General features: G+C 49.1%; 2 protein-coding genes across 2 annotated transcripts; both read left to right on the top strand.

The window, feature by feature from the left end:
* The first annotated feature begins 643 nt into the window (after positions 1-643).
* On the top strand, positions 644-1,180 carry LOC117320866. Its single transcript, XM_033875350.1, has one exon. The coding sequence runs from the start codon at positions 644-646 to the stop codon at positions 1,178-1,180; it is 537 nt and encodes a 178-aa protein (XP_033731241.1).
* An 18-nt stretch (positions 1,181-1,198) lies between these two features.
* Positions 1,199-1,669, top strand: LOC117320865. Its single transcript, XM_033875349.1, has one exon. The coding sequence runs from the start codon at positions 1,199-1,201 to the stop codon at positions 1,667-1,669; it is 471 nt and encodes a 156-aa protein (XP_033731240.1).
* Positions 1,670-2,162: the final 493 nt, after the last annotated feature.

Here is a 2,162-nt window from a genome sequence, read left to right as displayed (position 1 = left end):
CAGCCAGTGTGCGTGAGGATTTTATCCCCGTCTCCCGTGCTAAACCCAAGGTAAGTGACCGGCCATCCAGGAGTACTCGCCGGACCAGTCCTCGTAAGAAGAGTTCCCGTAGGAGTCCTTCACCTGTTCGTCATCGTTCCAGTCCGCGGAGAGCTGCCAGAAGCCCTTCAGTGTCTGCCCCTATTCGTCGGACAAGCCCCCGTAAGCGCCCTCACAGCCAGTCAACTGGACCTATTCCCAGGAAGACCGTCCACGTTGAGGAGCCCCGTACCACTCGAGTTGTGTCGTCTGCCGAGCCGAGACGAGGAGGAATAGTGGTAGAGGTTCCAAGAGGTTCTGGATCTACGTCGCGGAGCCGTTCGCCGAGGGTCAGACACTGTGTGATTCCTGACTGCAAGGAGGTTGGAAGCTACGCCAAGCCCCACGCGTTCAACCATCATTTATCGAGGGTTTTTGACGAGCGCCTGCCCCCTGCAGCAATCAAGGTTCTTCGTGGACGGAAGGAGGCCCTTTTACAAGCCGCTGTATGGCTTTTGAGAAGAGCCGTGGGCAACCTTGACGACCTTGTTGAGTACGTGGAGATGCAGCACCTTTTGACAACATCATCGGAGAAGCTCAGTTTTTAGACTGCCAGATAGTGGGGATGAGGGCATTTTGTGGCTATTTGAGTGTACCATGTCCAGACAACTTCACGTTGGAACCGGTGAACTCTGTAGCCGTCCTCCTCCACTGGAAGGTTTTGTTGCTGATAGCTGCCCGGAACCCTGCTACCGAGCGAGAGTACTGGAGAACGTCATTTCCTGCCCCTGAGGAAGTGGGAACCCGAACCCCTCGGGCGTTTGATGCTCACTTCCATCTTGACCGCACCCTGAAGGCCATGGGATTACGACTGGACTCTACGTTCCAGTCCGTGTTGGATGGTACCAGGATGGACAAGGGAAATGAGGTAATCGTCGCCGGGACTTGTGCCTCTTTCTGCGACCCGGAGACTTATCCAACCACGGATAGTCTGAAGACCCTACCAGCGGATATGGAGGTCGCAGTAGGTGTACATCCCAAGAAAAGATACTCAAGCTCGGAGGTGGATCGCGTCATCAGGAAGCTGAAAGACCTTGTACGACAACGCAGAGTGACAGCAGTTGGCCAAGTTGGTGTTGACCACTCCGTACCACCGGAGTAGTGTCCGCAGCAGTTAGTCATGTTGGAGAAGATTCTACCATTGGTGGAGCCTCGACATGTCTTGGTTCTCCATTGTAGAGGGATGTCCGGAGATAGTGGAGCAGAAGCATACCTCCTTCTTCTACACTATGTAAAGAAGGCAGTGCCTGAAGACCAGCGGATATATCTCCATTGTTTCAATGGGGATTCCTATGTCCGTGAGCAGTGGTCTAGTGCTTTTAGGAATCTGTACTTCGGATTTACCAGCATGGCTGCAGGATTCACCCCACCTCAGGTTCGCGCCTTGAAGTGGGTCAACCCTGAGAGAGTGTTGTTGGAGACCGACGCCCCCTACTTCAACCGGTCAGGCCGCAAGTGGTCTGCACCCAACCAATTGTATTGGACGGCGGAGGCTTTTTGCAAAACACCTCAGCTACACGGCGGAATCCCTGCTGAATGCGACTGTAACCAACGCTCAACGACTGTTTCGTCACTAGGAAAGGACAGTTAGGGACGGGGTTGTACCTAAGTATTTTACTAGGTAGTGAGTCTATTTTATAGGCTACCCGTACCCTCATCATCGAGGATTGGATTCTAGGGTAGCAGTGTACAGTAAAAATGCCAAATTCTGAAAAATATGGCACATGCTTTAGATATGTAAACATTGCCAGTTAACCTTACATATAACCTCTAATAAAGTATATATATTTGAAATCTGTACAACATTTGCAATTTTAATAGAGCTCTGAAGGATAAGTAAACTGATATTTTCTGTGATTTTTAGAGCTGTGAATACCATGGTAACAGCTTAAAAAATTCTCAAAAATTGCAAAATATTATGATTTTTGACCCAAAATGGCACAATTCTCTACACAATTTTTTTTCTGTAACCTATTTAAAATTAAATATCTCTATCCCAAAGACAGAATTAATCTTGTTTGGACATATGTTGTAAATTAAGTTTTTCCGCTATCTTACCTTTTCTGTGGGCTTCCATTTTGCGC

The sequence above is a fragment of the Pecten maximus genome, unplaced genomic scaffold, assembly GCF_902652985.1.
Source record: "Pecten maximus unplaced genomic scaffold, xPecMax1.1, whole genome shotgun sequence".
Taxonomy (NCBI): Eukaryota; Metazoa; Mollusca; class Bivalvia; order Pectinida; family Pectinidae; genus Pecten; species Pecten maximus.
Note: the sequence above shows the minus strand (reverse complement) of the source record. Positions and strands in the feature narration are given on the sequence as shown.